This window comes from Fragaria vesca, linkage group LG7, assembly GCF_000184155.1.
Source record: "Fragaria vesca subsp. vesca linkage group LG7, FraVesHawaii_1.0, whole genome shotgun sequence".
In the NCBI taxonomy this organism is placed as follows: Eukaryota; Viridiplantae; Streptophyta; class Magnoliopsida; order Rosales; family Rosaceae; genus Fragaria; species Fragaria vesca.
This window is the reverse complement of record NC_020497.1, coordinates 23,186,505-23,205,853: the sequence shown is the minus strand read 5'-3', so window position 1 is coordinate 23,205,853 and position 19,349 is coordinate 23,186,505. Positions and strand designations below refer to the sequence as shown.

Below are 19,349 nucleotides of genomic sequence, written 5' to 3'. Positions count from 1 at the left end.
TGGCAAAGGTAGTGGATCAGGAGTAAGAGAGATTGAGTCATTATTGCATCTGCAAGGGACATTGCACATCTCAAGACTAGAAAATGTGACTTGTGTCGAGGATGCCAGGAGTGCCAACTTAAAGAGCAAGGAAAGGCTTGAAGCCCTATTTCTTGAATGGTCTTCTTCGAGTGTCTCAACAGAAGATGCAGCAATTGTGCTTGACATGTTACAACCTCATAGCAAGCTCAAAAAGCTCACCATCAAAGGTTATGGTGGATCGAAATTTTCAACATGGATTGGGAATCCTTCATTCACTAAAATGGTGGGGGTAAAGTTAGAAGGTTGTAATCATTGTCAATTCTTGCCACCATTCGGACAGTTGCCTTGTCTCAAAAAACTTTATATACAAGAAATGGATGCAGTGGAGAGTGTTGGTACTGAGTTTTATGGAGAAGGTAACTTGCCGTTTCAAGCTTTAGAGACCTTGGAGTTTTGGAATCTGAAAAATTGGAAGAAGTGGTCTCCTTGCCAACAAAGTGAGGGGGTTGAAGTTTTCTCTTGCCTGAAAAAGCTTTCCATCAGGGGCTGCCCCAAATTGGAGGGTGATTTACCAGAGAAGCTCGATTCATTAGCACAGCTTGAGATAGATGGATGTGAGGAATTGGTGGTTTCAGTATCCAAATACAAACAGCTTCATGGATCAAACATTGAAAAGTGCAAGATGGTGGTCTATGACACAAGTACAGTTCAATTTGACTTACTAGAGAGTTTGACATTTTCATATGTATCAGAATTGAGATTCCAAACAGAGGCGTTCATGAAAAGCTTGAAAAATGTTAAAGAGTTGAAGATCACTGGTTGTGAGGAGCTTACATGTTGCTTTCAAAATGAGGATAGATTACTGCAACACTTGATTTCTCTTGGTCGTCTGTATATCGAAGACAACTCGATCCTTGTTGAAAAGCTAGGGATTGAAGCAGAGCAGTTGGTGCAATTGCAAATCCTGGATTGCAATATTGAACGTCTGGAATTAAGAAAGTGTGGAAGGCTTTTGATGGTGCCTGAAGGATATCATCACCTTAGATCACTTCAAGAGCTCCGAATAAGTCATTGTTCAAGTCTTGTTTCTTTTCCGGATGTAGGTCTGCCACCTTGTCTCCAAGTCATAGTGATTAAGGACTGCGAATCTCTGTTGCACTTTGCAAAATACCAGATTCCTCCCAGCCTAAAAAGAATAGGGATTAAGAGATGTGGGAATTTGAAGTCATTAATAGAGAAAGAGGAGGAGGTGGGTAACGGTTCTTCTTCTTCTTGTCTTGAGCATTTGAGGATAATAGAATGTCCCTCTTTGATGTGCTTATTATGCAAAGGTCAATTACCCAGGTCTCTTGAACAGCTTGATATACAGGAATGTGGACAGCTGGAGCTAATCAGTGAGAGGTTCCTCGATGACAGCTGCCAACTCGAGTTAATTTACATCTTTGACTGCCCAAACCTGAAATCCTTACCCGAGGGACTGTGCAATCTTCAGTCATTAACTATTCAGAATTGTCAAAGTCTTGTTTCGTTGCCGAGAATGAATGTGTGGCCAAGACAGATACGGATCGGAAATTGCGATAAATTGGAGGTGGCACAGTTGGCGAGAGACATGATGCACACCAGTAATCTTGAAATACTGACAATTGATTACTTTGAAGGTTTGACAACTACAACTTCCTTCCCCACCAACCTAACATCACTGTCAATCTGGAAGATCAAGAACTGTAAGGCGCTGATGGAATCTCAAGGGTTGCAGAGACTCGCCTCTTTGACATATTTGTATCTGAGCGGTGAAGATGATGGAGGTCTGGTGTCATTTCCACCTGCTGCTGAGAATTCAAAGGAGACGGAGATACTGCTCCCCAGATCTCTTGTTGATTTGACAATTGAAGGCTTCCCAAATCTAAAGAAACTGAGCAAGGGCTTTCAAATCCTCACCTCTCTTGAAAATATTCGGATCTTCGACTGTCCGAAGCTTACAACCCTTCCAGTGGAGGAAGGCCTGCCTCTTTTACTTGAGGAACTTGATATTGACAACTGTCCTCTACTTGAGCAGAGATACAATGGACGATACCGGCACAAGATAGCACACATCCCTTGTGTACGAATTAATAGGGAAGTCATATAAGAGAAAACCAACACTCCTGGATCGAGTCGTTTCCAGGTACGCACTTGTAATTTCAGCTCTGTCGAGGTTGGTCAAATACGCTAAGCTGTGAAAATGCATTTCAATTTGTTAGTTTTGTTTCGTACGTGCTGGAAAACTTGCATCAGGCGTTTGAACTGTATTGCATGTAGTTTTGTATTCTATGTTGAAGTTTAATTTGCTAATCACTATTCAAATACTCGTTGTATTCAATGGCTTTATAACAATGTATTATGTCATCTTAATCAAGCTACTAATCAAACACAAGCTGCCATAGCTGGTTGTGTAAACTGTGACACTCAAACACTCTCAAGGGTTGATATTTGTCAATAAAGTAAATAGTTCGAACTTTTAAATGTAACATATTTAGTAGCAAAACATATATGTTGAACAACAGCATGAGACTCTTTTATAGATAGTGTTGTAAGTAAGTTTTAATGGCAAAACATATATATGTAGTAGCCTTTCCAGGGTAGTATGCTCCAATTTCCTGCAAATATCTGAAAATGGGAACGTTACAGGCATTTTGTTACAGCCAGGATATATGGTTCTGAGGCTGCCCTGGGAATAGTTTTAACAGAGGCTATTCAAGATGGGACGGTGGAAAGAGAAAACATTTTTGTTGCCTCTAAAGTATGCACAGATTCTAGATTACTTACCTATCAACACCAAATTCATTTCTTAATCTACTGACTAAATTTTGAACTAGGCAGATGGTTATGTTGGTTGATAACTTGATATTGTGGACTTCAATGGTAGCTTTTTGGCTGGTGCGAATCTGATAATATTAGTGATTACTGAGGTATTAAGCTGCTCATTGGTACTTATGTAATGTGGCATTGATTCATGCAGTTTTCTAATTGGACTTTCTAATGACAGGTTGATGTACTTCCCAAGGGGGACTGATTTAATTTGTACTGGTGATTGAGTTGCGGAGGACTGGAGGCCGCTGTAAAGAAGAAGCTTAAGTAAGATTAGTTTCATTGGCCTTTGCTTGTACTTATTTATATATTATCCATCCAAATGAGTTTCCCTTGGTGCTTGTTTGCAGTGTTATAAGCATTCATCTGATGAGTTCAAAGTCTTCGGTTGGAGTAGCTAGCTAGCTGGAGTTGCATCAGAGATTCAAAAGGAAAAGAAGGTATGCACTTCTTAGTTATGTGTATGCATGTGTCCGGTTCATTGTTTAAGCCATTGATATCAGTTTATGTGTATAGCATTATCCATTCTCAGGCATATTTTGTACTTTCTGTTGAATGAATTGGAACATGAACTTCTATCATTTACATGAACTCCAAATTGAGTTCTTTGGCAGGGGTGTGACGTGTATGTTATGGTGAGCTTTTTGTTACAAACTCAGGGACTCACCTCTTTGAATTGAACAAGAGATCTGGGGAGAAGCATGAGTGAACCCAAAGTCTTAGCACATTGCCCTCTCAGCACATTGCCTCCCCCACTACCAGGACCACCTGAGAATGAGATCACCATAATGTAACAACCTCTTCAAGGCAACATAACTGATCATTCATAAGAATGACATACTTTTTTGTCTATGTTTGAGTTGTTGACTGTTTCTTATCCCTCCAGAATTCTCTGGTTTCTGGAAGTGGAACAACAAGGCAAGGCAATTCCAATGATTGGAATGGCTATTCAATATTCTGGGGAGGTCTTGTCAGAGTAGATGTCTTAAAGGTTTGGTTTGGCCTTGTAGCTTCAGATACGATCTTTATCTGGCTGATGCATATACGGTGTTTCCTGAGTAATCAAATATTGATAATTTCAGGTTCTTCTTGAAACACGTTTAACGTTTTATGGGCCAAAGAGTCTTCAGATTCATATGGTACCAACTGATGAGGTGGATGAATTTTACCAGGTAATCAACGTCCCACTTGAGATTCATAAAGTTTCTTATTTCCCAAGTACAGCTGACTTATGAAGCATTTAAAATATTTTGAAAACAATTAAAGTGAACCCTTTTATGTTACTGACACTATGAAAATGTGATACCATTCCGACCTTAAAGCTGTGCATTATATTTTTCTCTTTAAACTGATTCGTGTGATTGTAAGAGCATCTCTAACAGCTTCTCCAAAATTTCTCTAAAATGAGGAAGTAAAAGCTAAAATCTTCAAAAAAATTATGATCAAAATCCAGCAGCTTCTCCATTTTAGAGATTTTGACATTTAATACAACCATAAAATATAATATATCATCATGAATTATAACAAAAAAAACATTACATATTTCATTGTAACAATAAACTACCCAATCAAATATTTTATTGTTGTTTTAAATTCGTTGGAGTACGTGAATAATTTAATTTTGAGGAAGGAAGACTTTGCTGCAAATTTGGGGAATGAAGGCTTCTTTTTCTTCTTCATCCCTATTTTGGGGAATGGGATGGGTAAGCTGTTGGACCTAAAAACAACTTTATATTCCCCAAAATTGAGAAGTTTAAGAAAATAGGGAAGTTGTTGGAGATGCTCTAATGTGCCTTTTAACATGTTGCAGAAACACATTGGAGTCTTACTGACACCTCCAACTGGGAAAGAAAGAGAAGATGAATGGAGAGGTCTCGACTCTCAGCGTCAATTGCAAATAAAAGTTCAAGACGTGCAAAGGTAAATCATTCATATGAGTATTGCAGTTCTGATATTTCCATAAAGTTAGTTGGTTAATCAATATGAGAATTCTTCTCTTTTCCTTGTATGCAGGCCAGCATGTGATGTCGCTATATCAGGCTTAGGGTGGATTAGTATTGAACCTATTTGCAGATTATTAAAAAGTTCTGATTCAAATTCAGAAAAAACTGCAGGGGAACTGCATTTAGCTGTGCATTTCCCCAAGCCAGTCGAAATATTTGTTAGGTCTCCAATCCCAGTGGGTAAGTCTGGAGCAGTGTGGTATCAGTACCGGGAGTTGACCGAAAAGGAAGAGGAAAAAAGACCAAAATGGCATTATTGATTCTTGTGTATGTATGTAAAAAAGAAACTGAGGTGAGTAGATATTCATACAAACAGACTATAGAAACAAGTACAATGCCGAGTGTAGCCTGTTGTACTGAACCAGTCTGTCTGAGAAAAAGAAGTTTTGACTCTTCTATATCATAGAAATTGCTGTGGAGAACACTTGTAAAACACTAGTTTTACAATAAGAACCAACAACAGAGCTTTCTCAAAGAAAACAAAAAATTGTTCAAAATCATGATATCCATCCGAAAATGTGGGTTATAGCACGTTTTTTTTTGACAAAAATCCTATATTCTTATATGTTCACCAAAGTCTTTACATTGGTAAATCATGATTTTAAGTAATTGTAAAACTGACGAACTTGAAAAATCTTCACCCGATCGTTTTTAATGAGTTTTCAAACTCGGAAAACCGAGAATTTAAAATCAAAATCCTGCGTTATAAAACGATATCGTTCAGCTCATACACTGTTGGATAAAGCCCAAGATATAAGTCATTGGCCCAAATATCTGTCTTTTCCCACCTTTGTCTAGGGTTAATTAAAAATTCGAACCCACCAAAAAAGTGGAAAACAATAAAAAGAAATTCGAACCATTTCATTTCAGACTTTCAAGTTCCCAAAACCAAAAACCAGAAGCTCAAATTTCTAGGGTTCCGATCTAACCACCGACCCTAAATCTCTCCAAAATCAGCCACGGTTAGCGTCCGCATCTCTCCGGTGAGCACAGCTATGTACATCAAGGAGGTGACCTTGGAAGGATTCAAGTCCTACACGACGCAGACGGTGGTGTTAGGGTATTAGCCCTAACTAGAGAGAAAAGTAAAGAAATGCATAAATGAAAGAAATTAAAATGCTGATATTTTCATTGACACTGAGCAAAAACTCTCAAATGAGTACATATAAACCTATTTGGCTGGTCACATGCGCGCGGCACATGACTAAGTGAGTAAAATATCATAACAATCCATCCCCCTTTAGCAAACTTGACCTCAAGTTTCAATTACCAAAGAGACATTGCAATTTAACCAACTATGGTCTAGACTAAACAGCACCCAAAAACATAGATCTTCAAATACTTCCCCACAAGTTAACAGGAAAAAACTGAAGAATGTTGCAGCAACGATTCCATGATGTGTACTGATTTCGAAAGGATCATATGAGCATAAGAGAAGTACCCTGCTAGATAATTGGAGCTCAAATAACCACCTGCAAGGGAGTATGGCATCCCATTAAGTCTTGTTGCAGCAATAGATCATCTGCTTGTCACCAAGAGTGAAAGTGAACAGAATGTACTCGCAGGCTAGCCCATCCTTCGAGATATCAGCTTCCGAAACCCCCAGTGGTGGAGTCAATGATGAGGATAACATAATCAGCCTTGGAAGTACTAGTAATCATATCCTTGATGAAATCAGGATGTCTGGGAGCAACAATGTCAGTGTAGTACTTGGTGGTCTCAAACTTCCACAACGTGATATCAATGGTGTTATCACACTTACGCTCAGCCTTGAGCTTGCCAAGCAACTTGAATGAACACTTGTTCACCTCATCCACATATCCAAGAAAACAATAGTGTTTTCCTGACAAAAACCATTCATCACCCCATATCACGATTAGATCATAAGGTAAACTCTCTGTCACTAGTAGACCAATAAGAATAAAGAGCTTTTGCTGGAACCCAAGAGCCTATATGATAAATTGGTTAGTCAACAGTAGCTCGAAACTGGTAAATACATTTTCCTTGTGCTCACACTTGAAAAGTTTTTCTAACATCAACCAAACCAGTTGCAATAGCACAAGCATAGAACCATTTCCAATTGATACACTCTGCATGGATGTTGCAATATGGCTAAATCCAATTCCTCTGTTGTAAAGCTCATCCAATAAACTAGTGCATAAAGTCATCACCAATTTACTTTGATAAGTAGATTCCACCAAAGAGAGTTGAATCACATGAGGAAGTAAGAGCTCACTTGATGATTTCAGATGCTCTCTGAGATACTTCATTATCTTTGACTTGTATCGTGGGGACATTTGATCATGAAACTCAACTAAGGCATCATTCACATATCCAAATTTTGTTAAACGTAACCGGACATGAACATGTTTCCCTGGAGATGAATAAGCAAGCTTTGCACAGCAACTCAGCAGTATAGTAGCATAGGAAATTTGCATGGTAATCACCTCATGTTGAGAATTGAGTGAATTCCCTGCTATCATATAGTTCCAGCAAACAACAACTTCTTGTATGCTATTAATTATATTTTTTACCTCCATGTTGATCTCATTATGGAAATAGCAACAGAATATGTGATTCCATGAAGTCACATTTGAGAATGAGATGACATATGTGTTATCACCCCACAATTGATGGCCGCTATATATATATCCAGACTTGACATATGCTGCCAGCAAATTAACATTCCAAGAGACAGCAATAACTTCATGTGGAGTAGCAAAATTCTTCATTGACCCCAACCCATATAACATGAATCCAGACCTATGCATTTCATCACTTGAAAACCCCTGGCCAAAATCAATTCCACCAAACTGGGGCACTTCTGTTGCACTAAACCCATTCTCATAGTCCAAAACACAAATAGTTGACATCTCGGCCTTGGCCCTTTTGATGTGTGAAGACCCTGGATCACCATCCCAAGCAAAAACCCCAACAACCTCAACTGAAAATGAGTTCTTATTTGAGGAGTCAGCCACTGAACTAATAATCGGACCCATATTCCCTAAACCCCTGGATATCATCAAGTAAAAAACAGTCTCTTCTATATCTACTCCACAGTGGGCATACATATCAACAAGAGAGCTAGCAATAGATCCATTTATCTCGAATATATCAGCATGAAGCGAACTTCCAGCATTATCAATAAAAGCACTAAAGATCACGACATACAGCTTAATCATGTCACAAAAGAAACTCACAAAATCTCGTCTATCATCTTGAAAATTTACAGTGGATACCTGGGACAATGAGGTGGTTTGAGTCATTTCACCAATTATGTTGAATGCTTCCCTGCAAGAGAGTAGAATCTCCTCTGCCTCACAATAGCAACACTGCAAGCCAATAACTGTTTCGGCAGTACCTCTTGATTTCCACTTCTCCAATATTAACTCCAGTACCCTTTTAGAATTCGCTCGTATGCTCTCATAACTATTACCCACAATATCAGGTGGTTTATCCTTCACAAAAACAACTGCAGTCCCCAACCCATATTGGATTAGCTTTAGTGCATCAGAACTCACCCACAGAACATTACATATATCCTTGGTGAGCAATGTAACAGATGAACCACCCGCAAGTAAGTTATCCCATTCACCATTCACACTTCCACAACACATGTTTAATAACTCTTTCAAGGGGCATAAGACCTAAAAAGGACTTGCTGCTGTAGGCATCCAGTTGAAAATCAATAATTTTCCAGCTCATGAATATCCGAAAAAACTACAGTGCCTCCAATAAAATAACTTGACTGGTAAATCTTCAAATCCTGTTTAACATCATTTTCATTTTGATCTCTCCCTTTCGACACTCGAGACTGACTTAATCCCACATTTTCATCAATTTCTTTATCAACCTCAAAAAGACGGATTGCCTTAACCTGTAAGCATCCATCACTCATGGTGCCACCAATTATCCTGTAACCAAATCTTTCACAAATGGCCCTTGCCTCATGTGTGACCAATACTCTCATTCACATGGCTTTGATCGGTAATTACAATCCCATCAATTGGAACCTCTGCCCTGGAAACAATCTTAAGTAAATCATTGCTTTGAATATAAGTTGAGAGCTAAAACCTATCTCCGATATAGCATTGCCATCCTCAAGTTGATTAGCCTTCATGTCAACACCTTCATTCTCTTTTGCACGATTCACCTCAAGTGCATATTCTAAAGGTTGGTGAGCAAGTCCCTCACCTTTATCTCGAATACTCGTAAGAGCTGCAACAGTCCTCCTAGATTACCCAACTCATTTGAATGCAGCATTTCATCAAACAGGTGGAGTGCATGACATTCTCTCACCGTTTCACCCTTTTCTCTCACTGAAACATTGGAAGAAGTGGTCTCCTTGCCAACAAAGTGAGGGGGTTACAGTTTTCTCTTGCCTGAAAGAACTTTCCATCATCGGCTGCCCTAAATTGGAGGGTGATTTACCAGAGAAGCTCGATTCATTAGCACAGCTTGAGATATATGGATGTGAGGAATTGGTGGTTTCAGTATCCAAATACAAACAGCTTCATGGATCAAACATTGGTGGTGTACGACACAAGTACAGTTCAATTTGACTTACTAGAGAGTTTGACATTTTCAAATGTATCAGAATTGAGATTCCCAACAGAGGCGTTCATGAAAAGCTTGAAAAATGGTATTTAAAGAGTTGAAGATCACCGGTTGTAAGGAGCTTACATGTTGCTTTCAAAATGAAAATAGATTACTGCAACACTTGATTTCTCTTGGTCGTGTGTATATCGAAGACAACTCGATCTTTGTTGAAAAGCTAGGGATTGAAGCAGAGAAGTTGGTGCAATTGCAAATTCTGGATTGCAATATTGAACGTCTGGAATTAAGTTCAAGTCTTGTTTCTTTTCCGGATCTGGTTTGCCACCTTGTCTCCAAGTCATAGTGATTGAGGACTGCAAATCTCTTTCACACTTCGCAAAATACCAGATTCCTCCCAGCCTAAGAAGAATATAGATCACGAATTGTGGGAATTTGAAATCATTGATAGAGATAGAGGAGGAGATGGGAGACGGTTTTTTTCTTCTTGTCTTGAGCATTTGAAGATAAGGAATTGTCCATCTTTGACGTGCTTATTATGCAAAGGCCAGTTGCCCAAAACTCTTAGAAAGCTTGAGATATGGGGTTGTGGACAGTTGAAGCTAATCAGTGAGAGGTTCCTCGATGACAGCTGTCAACTCGAAGAAATTATAGTCTGGGACTGCCCAAACCTGAAATCCTTACCCGAGGGACTGTGCCACCTCACCACTCTTCGGCCATTAAGTGTTGCGGATTGTCAAAGTCTTGTTTCGTTGCCGAGAATGAATGTGTGGCCAAGAAATTTGAGCATCGCTCAGAGATCGCGATAAATTGGAGGTGGCACAGTTGGCGAGAGACATGATGCACACCAGTAATCTTGAAATACGAAGTATTGATTACTTTGAAGGTTTGACAACTACAACTTCCTTCCCCACCAACCTAACATCACTGACAATTAACAAGATCAAGAACTGTAAGGCACTGATACACTGCTTTGTAGTTTTGTATCTATAGAAACAACATCAGCTCTGTCGAGGAGTAGATAGTGTTGTAAGTAAGTTTTAGCAGCAAAAGGCCAAAAGCTACACTCCCCTCCTGAGTTTGTTATCACCCTGGCTTCCCTTTTTCAGTTTTTCCACGCCTCATACAAAGCCTAATTTCTATCCAACACAACTATTGGAAAAGAAAAAGAAAAAGAAAAAAAAAAAAATTAAAGGCTTCACACAGAAAAAATAGAAAAAATAAAAAAATTCCCAAGAAAGACGGATTTGTCCTCATCTTTGTCTTCACTGCCATAAATATCTTCCTCCTCCATCTTTCAAGGGGGCTCTTTGACTCCTCCGCCAAAATGATCAAAGCGCTCTCTTTTCTTCTGCTCCTAGTCGCCTCCGTCTCCACGCCTTCTGAAGCCAAATTGAGCATCCTCCGACCCCAACCCGCCGTAGGTTTCAACGTCAGCCATGTACAGGTACACCAATCCTCCAAATTCATTTTAATCTTCGTTTCGTTTTTTTGTTGTTGCAATTTTCATTGTTAGCTTCGATTTTTGATAGAGTACCGGGACTTGTTCTTATACTGTGGACATAACCACGAGCTGTTCGTCAACGAGGTACACAAGGGATCAAATCAGTATTTCATTCGGAGATGTTTATGGCAACCAGGTTTGTTTCTCTCATTAATTTTGGCTGTTGATTTGACTTATATTACACAATAGGAGAAGATTAATTATGTAATTTTGATAGAATCATGTTCATGGATGAAGCCCTTGAGCCCATATGCTTGTTGAAATTGAAACCAAAGAATCGGTAATTACTGGAAATTTATGTGCGGCCTGAAATTCAATAGGGAGGACCCAATGCAAGATTGTGGTCTAATACTCTAATTAGTAATGCTAATTTTTCTTTACTATCAAATCCGATAGTAACGCGATATGTAAGCGTTGTAGCTTCCTACATTCGAGGACATGAGTTTGCATTCACAATTTATCCTCTATATAATTGCTTGACACGGAAAAAGGTATTGTGTTTTTGGTCGAATGATATGGTGCAACTAAATTTAGTTTTACTTTTGCGAACAGATATATGCACCGCGGCTAGATGATCCATCAGCGAAAACGTTTGAGAGTTGTTCTACAGATACATTTGAGATATATGGACCATGCGCATATCAAATCTGTTATGTGTATCTTTACAGAACAGGACCTGATGGTTGGAAACCGGAGAGTGTGAAAATCTATAGTCACAATTCCAGGGCTGTTTCGTTCTACTACAACACCTTCATTCCCAGTGACATTTGGTATGGATTCAATTTGTGCCAGAATGGTTCATCTTCACACCGGCAATGTGCTTGTGGATGGTTTATATATGTTGTAGTTGGGCTTCTTGTGTCGCTTCTCTTGTAGACTTGCTCTTGCCATCGGTATAATGGCTTCTGCAGGTTTTCTAGTCTCTAGTGTTAGTAATCTAGGAAGAAAAATTGTCTTTCACCTATGGATTTGGTGATATACGTTGATTAGGTTTTAACTGTTATCCTACATCTCTACATTTCATATTGACATTATATGATCTTGCTTCCGAGTACATACTATCATGGTGAATATAAGTAGTGGACATACAAGCATTAATCTCAACTTTGTCTCACTCCATATGAACTTTTTTTAATAAAATATGTGTTCGTTTTGCGATTATTCCTACAAGTTATAATTTTTTTCCTGTAAATTCTCTCATGTCACATTTTCCAACTAACACTATCTTAAAATGAACAATTCAATAGTGATATATGATATTTTTTACATCCAACTAAAATGTTTCGAGTCTTTTTATTTTGTCAAGACAAACTCAACTTTGTATGTCCATCCAATGCCGTTTTAGTTGGATTATAACACAAGCAATAGTGGAAGAAGTGCATAAATTCTTCCACTTCTTTCCTCCTGTTATGTTCCAGGAAATTGTAATCGGCCAAAGCACTTTATTCTTGATTTAAAAAATGTGTAAAACAAATGATCCTAGACTCAAATAACGTCATACTGACATATTTTGTCTCAAGTATAACGCCACATTTCGCCAGTGCAGTTATATACTTACATTTATGTTCCACATAATCTCAACTGGTAATGAACCTTCTAACAAAAATGCACACTTTTGTTCTTGATCTTTCTACATGAATGGAGGAAAACACAGTAATCAACTTAACCCTCCATGTTTCAACAACAAAAGATATTTTTTTGTCTATCACCAAAACGACGCCGTCCAGCATATTCTTTATGACTCCAATAAGATGTCGCCGCGTGTGTTTCTTCGCTTTCGAACCTTTGACCCTAGTTACCATTTGCGATGCCGTAGCAGATATTTTGTTCCGTAGGAAATCCAACGGCTCAAGAACCCTCCACCGCTCCACCATATAACCCCACTAAACCCTAGTTTCACAACCCCTCTTTCTTTCTCCTGCTTGTGCGACTCACTGCCACATTCTTCAGAAAGCAGGAGAAACCCTTCTCTCTCGGCGCCTCCCTCCTCTCCTAAATTGTATATCAAATAGTCATCATACTAGTCAATCATAATGCCTTCCATTGACGTCTCCGATTACGTGCTGGAGGCTCCGAAGAAGGAGAAGAAGATGAAAAAGTCGAAAAAGGAGCTGGCCGTAACCGACTCTCCGATTAGTAGTAGCAAGAAGGAGTCAAAGCTTAAGAAGCGGAAGGCTGTTGATATGGACGATGAGGAAGACAGGAGCGAGACCAGCTCCGAGCTCGGCGACCCCGTCAATCACACCAAGCCCAACGGCGATTCGGCGGTGGAGAAGAGCAAGAAGAAATCCAAGAAGGCCAAGGTGGAGGAGGCTGAGGAGGAGGAGAAGGTTGTGGTGAAGGCGGACGATCCGAATGCGGTGACCAAGTTTCGGATTTCGGCTCCGTTGAGGGCTAAGCTGAAGGAGAAGGGGATTGAAGCCTTGTTTTCCATTCAGGCCATGACGTTCGATACCATCTTGGACGGGTCGGACCTTGTCGGCCGGGCTCGCACCGGTCAGGTAATCAATTTAACCGTCTCTTTCTCTTTTAACTGTATAATATCAATTCGGTTCATTGTTGTAATCAAATCCTTTATTTCGCAATGTTAGGGTAAAACTCTGGCGTTTGTGCTGCCGATATTGGAGTCGTTAATAAATGGCTCTGCTAAGGAATTTAGAAAGACCGGATACGGCAGAGCCCCGACTGTTATTGTGCTCTTACCCACTAGGGAGCTGGCCAAGCAGGTATTTACTGTTGAAACTTGTGCTTTACAATGTGTTTGTGATTGTTTTGATGTATTGAGATTGAGAGTTTTTGGTTTGATCAGGTGTTTGCGGACTTCGAGTTTTATGGTGGGGCTGTGGGGATAACAGCCTGCTGTGTGTATGGTGGATCTCCGTACGCGACTCAGGAATATAAGTTGAAGAGAGGGGTTGATGTCATTGTGGGAACTCCTGGTCGTATCAAGGTATCTATCGTGGTTGAGGCTATTTTAGCTGTGCATTGTAATTATGGGATATCTGAATTAAAGTTTGTGAATTTGGTGTAGGATCATATTGAGAGGGGAAATATAGACTTGAGCACTTTGAAGTTTCGGATACTTGATGAAGCTGATGAAATGCTGAGGATGGGTTTTGTTGACGATGTTGAACAAATTCTAGGTATTACTCTGCTGATAATATGTGCTTTTCTTAAATTGCTTTCAAAATAGTGTTGTATTGTTGATTCGCTGTTATTGACAGCGGATAGCTGTGTTTATATATTTTTATAAAGTTACTTGTTTGCCAAATTTCTGCATCTATATGTTTTTAGCTAAGCATTTTACATGTATTACAATCTTTGTTTCAGATAGTTTGTAGATCTCTGTTTAGTTTGTAAGAATTGCATATGAGATTAACTTCTCTCTGTTTATTCACCTTGCAGGCAAGGTCAAAGATGTTACTAAAGTTCAAACGCTTCTGTTCAGCGCAACCTTGCCCTCTTGGGTGCAAAATGTAAGTATATTAGTCAAGTGCGAGGAAGTTTGCATTTTGATGTATACTTACATTCAGCTTTAGATCTGAATCTAGTTTTATATATAAATTGCCTATTTGTGATATACCTTTTTCTTTCCTTAGTTTACACTTGGTGATGAAATTTGAGTTTGCTTTTTCAGATTTCCAAAAGGTTTCTTAAATCAGATAAGAAAACTGTAGATCTAGTTGGTAATGAAAAGATGAAGGCCAGCATCAATGTTAGGCATATAGTTCTTCCCTGCTCTAGTTCAGCTAGAGTAGACGTCATTCCTGACATCATTCGATGTTATAGCAGGTTGGTCATTCCCTTGCCAAGAATCTCAGGACACTCTGTTACTAGTGGATCCTTCTGTTTTTGATTATAATTTTTTTCCTAGAATGGTTTTCTGCTTTCCCTAATTTGTCAATTTTTTCATGCTGTATCCAGTGGAGGCCGCACTATTATTTTCACTGAGACAAAGGATTGTGCATCTGAGCTTTCTGAGAGGTTGCAGGGAGCAAGACCTTTGCATGGGGACATACAGCAAGGTCAGCGGGAGGTATGTTGGTTTGTGTTATCAACTTTATGCAGATTTTTGATGAGCTATCTTGTATTCTAGTTGTTGAATATTGTTTTCTAAAGGAGGGGCCATATACATATAAATCTATTAAATACAGGGCATGTAATATTCATACTGGATATGGTTAAAGATTATTTATCTAGTTTATCTTCCCTAAATAGTAAATGTTTTACCCTGACTGAGAAAACGGGAAAGCTCAAACGAACTTTGTAACTTTAAGGTCCTTGCTTATTTGTATAGATAGCTATATCCTAATGGAGTTGAAATAACATAGTAAAGGAGTGCTTGGAGTTCGTATATTTAGCTGTTTTCTAATAAGCCTCAAATAATATAATAAAGGTGTCCTTGAAATAGTGAGATTTGGAAAACAGTAATTTATCAAATGAGTAGGGTTAGGTTGGGTAGGCCATTTTCGCTTTTTATTCTGTCTACTCTAGGTGACCAGTCTTTAGGCCTCCACAAGGGTTCCAGCTTTTCTGTCACCGAGGTTTCTGCATGGATTCTTCCTGTTCGAGTGAGTCTTGTGGGTTTTCTGAGTACTTCTCTAATTTCAGGATCTATTTCCTTTTTGTGGTGTTTCAGGTCACACTTGCAGGCTTCAGGTCTGGCAAATTCTCAACATTAGTAGCCACAAATGTGGCAGCTCGTGGACTGGATATCAATGATGTTCAATTAATTATTCAGGTATATATGCTCGTTTGCATATTTGTAATATGTTTATATACGCAATCTCTTACTTTGATTGTTTCTTGTCTGTAGTGTGAACCTCCACGTGATGTAGAAGACTATATCCATCGATCTGGACGCACTGGGAGAGCAGGTGAATCTTTGATAAAAAAAATATAGCCTTTATTCTAATTGCTGTAGTTTTATGTGGTACTTAGATGTGTGACCATATTTTCAGGTAATAGTGGAGTTGCTGTAATGCTTTATGACCCCAGAAAGTCAAACATATCTAAGATCGAAAGAGAATCTGGGGTGAAATTTGAGCATGTGTCTGCTCCTCAGCCAATTGATGTTGCCAAAGCTGCAGGTCTTAGTGCAGCAGAAATGGTTACTAATGTCTCTGATAGGTATGATACAAGACTCTGTGATTTAGATACATTCTGATGGTGATCAGGTTCAAGTACTAATATATTTTTAACTGCAGTGTAATTCCTGCATTCAAGAGTGTTGCTGAGGAGCTTCTAAAAACCTCAGGCCTATCTGCAGTAGATCTACTGTCAAAGGCTCTTGCTAAGGCTGCGGTAAGGTTTTTCAAATGCTTCACCACATGTTTTCTCTGAAAATTAAAACATGGAAGCCATTTTGTCTTTAAATTATTTTTGGTTTCAATTGTTGATTGAACTTTGCCTCATTCTATGGTGTGCAGGGCTACACCGATGTAAAGAAGAGGTCACTTCTGAGTTCTATGGAGAACCATGTCACAGTATTGCTGGAGGCTGGAAAACCCATTTACACAGCATCGTGAGCACTTAGTCACTCTTGCCTTATTTTTCTTTTAGGACATCAACAAAATATCACGAATTGAAACTTTCACTGTGGAGCGCGTACTAATAGGAAACAACTGTTATTTTATTATTCATAGAAGTTTTTAGTGATAGGAACTAATTGTTTACTATATTACTGACTGGAACACTGGTTATAAAAGATGTAGGCATAGTTGAACTATTTTAGTTCATAATATCACGAATTGAAACGCTAAAAGGATATGTACTGCTGCCCGTTGTTGCTTATTAGTTTTCACATGTGGAGTGCTTACTATTAGGAACCAACTGTTATTTTAGTATTTCATAGAAGTCTTCAGCTATAGAAACTAACTGTTTACTATATAACTGACTGGAACACTGGATATAAAAGATAAAGGGATAATTGAACTATGTCAGTTACTTTATATGGTTACCGTTAAAATATAAATTGGTTTGTCCCCTGATAATTTTGTTTGAGTATATATAATCTACATGCATCAAGTCTCTGAGTCTTGATTCCATCAACTGTCTCAGCTTTGCTTATTCGGCCTTGAGGAGGTTCTTGCCGGAGGAGAAGGTCGAGTCAGTTAAGGGTATGGCGCTAACAACTGATGGAAAGGGTGCAGTGTTTGATGTCGCTGCTGAAGATTTGGATATGTTTCTGAGGGGTACTAATTCCTTGCTTTGTTTCTTTATCTTTTGCATTTATTTGCTATTCACCAGCCGGTTTTGTGTAATGATATTGTGCATTGACTTGAGCATATTACATATTCATGTTCTTGGTTGGTTTTCTCAGTCTTGGTCTGACCCTTTACATGTGTCTTGTACTTTGGGTGCAGGTGCGGATAATGCAGCCGGTATCAGTATACAGGTCCTGGACTCTTTGCCGAGTTTACAAGAAAAAGAAGCAAGGGGAGGACGATTTGGCAATGGTGGTGGTAGGTTTGGTGGAAGGGGTGGTGGCAGGGGTGGTGGAAGGAATGATAGGTTTGGCGGCGGGAGAGGCCGTGGCAGCTACAACAGATGGTGAACCCACAGCTTTAGTCGCATCAAGTAACTTGTGCTGAGCAAACTATAAAGGTCGCATTGACAATTGCTTGAAGTGGGCAATGGTCTAAACTGATTATGGGGGGAGCATGTCTGACAATGAAGAAAAATATTCAGTAGAGGGTCTTGATTGGCTCACTCATGCACTATTATTTTTTGCGTGATGCATATTCTGTCCACCCTAGTATATCTATTTGGTTGTTACTAGTTTTATGTTCTTGTTAGGGTTTGTAGTTTTTATTCGTTATTACCAAGACTGGGATTTTTCCTGTTTCCCCCACATTCTCATATGTACGAACACTGTTTGCTGCAGTAAAACTGAATGATATTTATATTTTTTGAGAGTTTTTAATTTCATGTTCATGTTGTACCTGCTTTTAATTACCAAGCTTGACCAAAATCTGTAACTAAACAAATAGACAAAGACGAATGGCACATTAATTATAATTGGTTACTTTTTTAGTTTATCTAAAATTTAATTCGTATTGTTTAGGGTTTAGGACTTTAGAGTTTGACTTGGTACATCAGAGAAGACTGTGCCTGCTACACACCCGGAATGTGTGAGGGTTAATCTGATTGTCCGGAACATAATCGATGCCTTCACATTTGGTTGATTTGGATTGGGAGTTTTTGTTGTGGATGAGCCGATTGTGAGTGCCTGCCGACGAGTGGGAAGATTGTGGTCTACTCAGGGCTGCTCAAGCATTACACAAGTGACGACGAGGTGGCTTGGTTTATTGCTCATGAGGTATGATGGGTTATCGTTTCGTTTTTGAGTTCTAGCATAGCATTTATTTTTTTTGATTTGATCACACAAGGAGAGGTGTTGAATGGTACGCAAAGGATAATATTTGAGGAGAAGAAATTGAAGGACATAAATAATTTTATACTGAAATCAATCACTATTTACAAAAGAATCATTTAGAGTTGTTCTAAAAATAAATAAAGAATAATCATTTAGAGTGAACTGAATTAAAATGAAATCAAACAATTTGTAAAGAGTGTCTTGCCTTATCCCTGCTTATAGAGTTATATCTAATAACATGAATCAAAAGGTGCATCCAATTTAGGTAGAGGGCGGGCCATGATCTTTGATATTTTGCCTTGACCAACCTTTGATTAGCATTTGTAAATTGATGCCTACTTCTCGATCCGAGCTTATGATTTGTTCTGTCTAACATATAAAAAAAATAGTTGAAGGAAGAAAGATCATAAGTAGAAAAGAAAACTGAACTTAAATTAAAGCTCTTTCTTGGCAATGATCTAACTAACTACAACCCAATGGAATCAATTAATTATATTTACCTCAACAAAAAGGGTACAAACTGCACTGAAAAAGTGACTTCTTGCAATCCATATTATCCCTAAAGCAATGTGGTCAACCAAATAAATCGATCATGCTATCTTGAAGTTCTGATCGTATATGACGATAAGAAAGCCTGATACACGTTTACTGTCAAACTTAACAACAAATTGGAAAAAGAAATCAGCCAAAAGTAATATATAACATTATAGAATAGTATAACTTTACAGTGATTACTACAGTTGCACAATGATGCAAAGAGGTTTGAATAGATAAAACAAAAATAAAAAATCAGGGATATACCGTTCTACGACATTTGCTCTTTGGTACTTTACATGCTGATGGCGACGGGAAAAAAAATTGAGATTGAAGTACCTTGCTTTTCCACCCAAATTGAAGCACAACTTGGAAGTTAGAAGTTGGAACCAATAATAGCAAACTCCACTTTGACGTTGTTTGGTAATTTCCCAAATGTTTATATGCAAAAATTGAAAGAAGATGAAATGACAAACCCAAAACAATAGAAAACCAAAGACCCTAAAAT

The 19,349-nt window shown here is 38.6% G+C and overlaps 3 protein-coding genes across 3 annotated transcripts in view; all 3 read left to right on the top strand.

Annotated features, from left to right (window-relative positions):
* Positions 1-5,343, top strand: part of LOC101308627 (putative disease resistance RPP13-like protein 1-like) — a 7,246-nt gene extending 1,903 nt beyond the window's left edge. Inside the window, exons 3-12 of the mRNA XM_004309212.1 lie at positions 109-2,185; positions 2,689-2,800; positions 2,881-2,969; positions 3,047-3,135; positions 3,219-3,308; positions 3,483-3,658; positions 3,755-3,859; positions 3,951-4,040; positions 4,679-4,788; positions 4,882-5,343. Coding sequence (XP_004309260.1) covers positions 109-2,149 — 2,041 coding nt within the window. The 3' untranslated portion in view covers positions 2,150-2,185; positions 2,689-2,800; positions 2,881-2,969; ... (5 more) ...; positions 4,679-4,788; positions 4,882-5,343. The remainder of the gene's footprint in view (positions 1-108; positions 2,186-2,688; positions 2,801-2,880; positions 2,970-3,046; positions 3,136-3,218; positions 3,309-3,482; positions 3,659-3,754; positions 3,860-3,950; positions 4,041-4,678; positions 4,789-4,881) is intronic.
* Positions 5,344-10,728: 5,385 nt separating this feature from the next.
* On the top strand, positions 10,729-12,031 carry LOC101312492. Its single transcript, XM_004308101.1, has 3 exons — positions 10,729-10,872; positions 10,958-11,065; positions 11,482-12,031. Exons 1-3 carry the CDS (start codon positions 10,753-10,755, stop codon positions 11,803-11,805), a joined length of 552 nt encoding a protein of 183 aa, XP_004308149.1. The 5' UTR covers positions 10,729-10,752; the 3' UTR covers positions 11,806-12,031.
* An 811-nt stretch (positions 12,032-12,842) lies between these two features.
* Positions 12,843-17,839, top strand: LOC101312203 (DEAD-box ATP-dependent RNA helicase 7-like). Its single transcript, XM_004308100.1, has 14 exons — positions 12,843-13,430; positions 13,521-13,655; positions 13,739-13,879; positions 13,961-14,072; positions 14,335-14,405; positions 14,567-14,721; positions 14,854-14,965; positions 15,569-15,670; positions 15,746-15,806; positions 15,891-16,059; positions 16,137-16,233; positions 16,359-16,453; positions 16,990-17,123; positions 17,295-17,839. Exons 1-14 carry the CDS (start codon positions 12,963-12,965, stop codon positions 17,483-17,485), a joined length of 2,043 nt encoding a protein of 680 aa, XP_004308148.1. The 5' UTR covers positions 12,843-12,962; the 3' UTR covers positions 17,486-17,839.
* The last annotated feature ends 1,510 nt before the right edge of the window (positions 17,840-19,349 follow it).

Coding starts and splice junctions, on each gene's coding strand:
- LOC101312492 (XM_004308101.1), top strand. CDS start 10,753: ATGATCAAAGCGCTCTCTTTTCTTCTGCTCCTAGTCGCCTCCGTCTCC. Junction 10,873..10,957: donor TCAACGTCAGCCATGTACAG/GTACACCAATCC, acceptor GATTTTTGATAG/AGTACCGGGACTTGTTCTTA. Junction 11,066..11,481: donor GAGATGTTTATGGCAACCAG/GTTTGTTTCTCT, acceptor TTTTGCGAACAG/ATATATGCACCGCGGCTAGA.
- LOC101312203 (XM_004308100.1), top strand. CDS start 12,963: ATGCCTTCCATTGACGTCTCCGATTACGTGCTGGAGGCTCCGAAGAAG. Junction 14,966..15,568: donor TACAGCAAGGTCAGCGGGAG/GTATGTTGGTTT, acceptor GTGGTGTTTCAG/GTCACACTTGCAGGCTTCAG. Junction 15,807..15,890: donor TGGACGCACTGGGAGAGCAG/GTGAATCTTTGA, acceptor CCATATTTTCAG/GTAATAGTGGAGTTGCTGTA.